The sequence below is a fragment of the Mustela nigripes genome, chromosome 3 (assembly GCF_022355385.1).
Source record: "Mustela nigripes isolate SB6536 chromosome 3, MUSNIG.SB6536, whole genome shotgun sequence".
Lineage (NCBI taxonomy): Eukaryota > Metazoa > Chordata > Mammalia > Carnivora > Mustelidae > Mustela > Mustela nigripes.
Genome location: NC_081559.1, coordinates 183,153,692 through 183,154,918, shown reverse-complemented (window position 1 = coordinate 183,154,918; position 1,227 = coordinate 183,153,692). Strand labels below are relative to the sequence as shown.

General features: G+C 42.8%; 1 protein-coding gene across 1 annotated transcript; it reads right to left on the bottom strand.

Moving 5' to 3' along the window:
• Nucleotides 1-267: 267 nt before the first annotated feature.
• On the bottom strand, nt 268-755 carry LOC132013273 (large ribosomal subunit protein eL32-like). Its single transcript, XM_059392966.1, has one exon. The coding sequence runs from the start codon at nt 715-717 to the stop codon at nt 310-312; it is 408 nt and encodes a 135-aa protein (XP_059248949.1). The 5' UTR covers nt 718-755; the 3' UTR covers nt 268-309.
• Between the last annotated feature and the right edge of the window lie 472 nt (nt 756-1,227).

Below are 1,227 nucleotides of genomic sequence, written 5' to 3'. Positions count from 1 at the left end.
TTCTATGAGATTTATAAATGTACAATAACATGTATCCACCATCGTAATATCATACAGAAAACCTTTATTGCTCCCAAATCCTCTGTGCTTCACCTATTCATGCCTCCTCTCCAATACCTCCTAGTAAGCACTAATGTTTTTATTGTCTCTGTAGTTTTCCCTTTTTCAGAATGCCATTTAGTTGGAATCATAGTCTGTACCTTCTCAGATTATTTTTTCACCTAGTGCAATGTATTTCAAGTGCTGAATGTCTTTTTTTTATAGTTTTATGGTTTTATTAACACAAATATGATGTGCACAACAAGCTGTCTATTCATTTTCTTCACTGCGCAGCCTGGAGTTGAAATTAGTGACTCTGATTGCCAGCTGGGCTGCTCTTTGCACAATAGCTTTGCGGTTCTTGGAGGAAACGTTGTGAACAATCTCTGCATAGTAAGATTTGTTGCACATCAGCGGCACTTCAAGCTCCTTGACGTTGTGCACTAGGAACTTCCTGAAGCCACTGGGAAACATGTGCTTTGTCTTCTTGTTGCTCCCGTAACCAATGTTGGGCATCAAGATCTGGCCCTTGAACCTTCTGCGCACCCTATTGTCAATACTTCTCGGCTTCCACCAGTTGTGCTTAATTTTGACATATCGGTCTGACTGGGGCCGGATGAACTTCTTGGTCCTCTTTTTAACAATCTTGGGCTTCACCAAAGGTCTGAGGGCAGGCATGATGCCCAGTAACAGATGGCTGCCACCTCCACAGGCAGCGCCGAGGAAGAGAGCCCTGAATGTCTTTTTTTTTTTTTTTTTTTAAAGATTTATTTATTTGACAGAGATAGATCACAAGTAGACAGAGAGGCAGGCAGAGAGAGAGGAAGGGAAGCAGGCTCCCCGCCAAGCAGAGAGCCCGATGTGGGACTCGATCCCAGGACCCTGAGATTATGACCTGAGCCGAAGGCAGCGGCTTAACCCACTGAGCCACCCAGGTGCCCCCCCTGAATGTCTTTTAATGGTATGATAGCTCAGTGCTTTTTAGCGCTGAATAGTGTCTCTTTGTCTGGATGCATCACAGTTTTTTTTTTTTTATCCATTCACTTACCAGAGGGCATCTTGGTTGCTTCCAAGTTTGGGCAATTATAAATAAAATTGCTACAAACATTCATGTGCAGGTTTGTGTGGACATAAGTTTTCTAACTCCTTTGGGTAAGTACCAAGGAGCATTATTATGTTTAACTTTGT

What these genes read in the sequence shown, in the direction of transcription:
- LOC132013273 (XM_059392966.1), bottom strand. Translation starts at nt 717, where the DNA reads ATGCCTGCCCTCAGACCTTTGGTGAAGCCCAAGATTGTTAAAAAGAGG.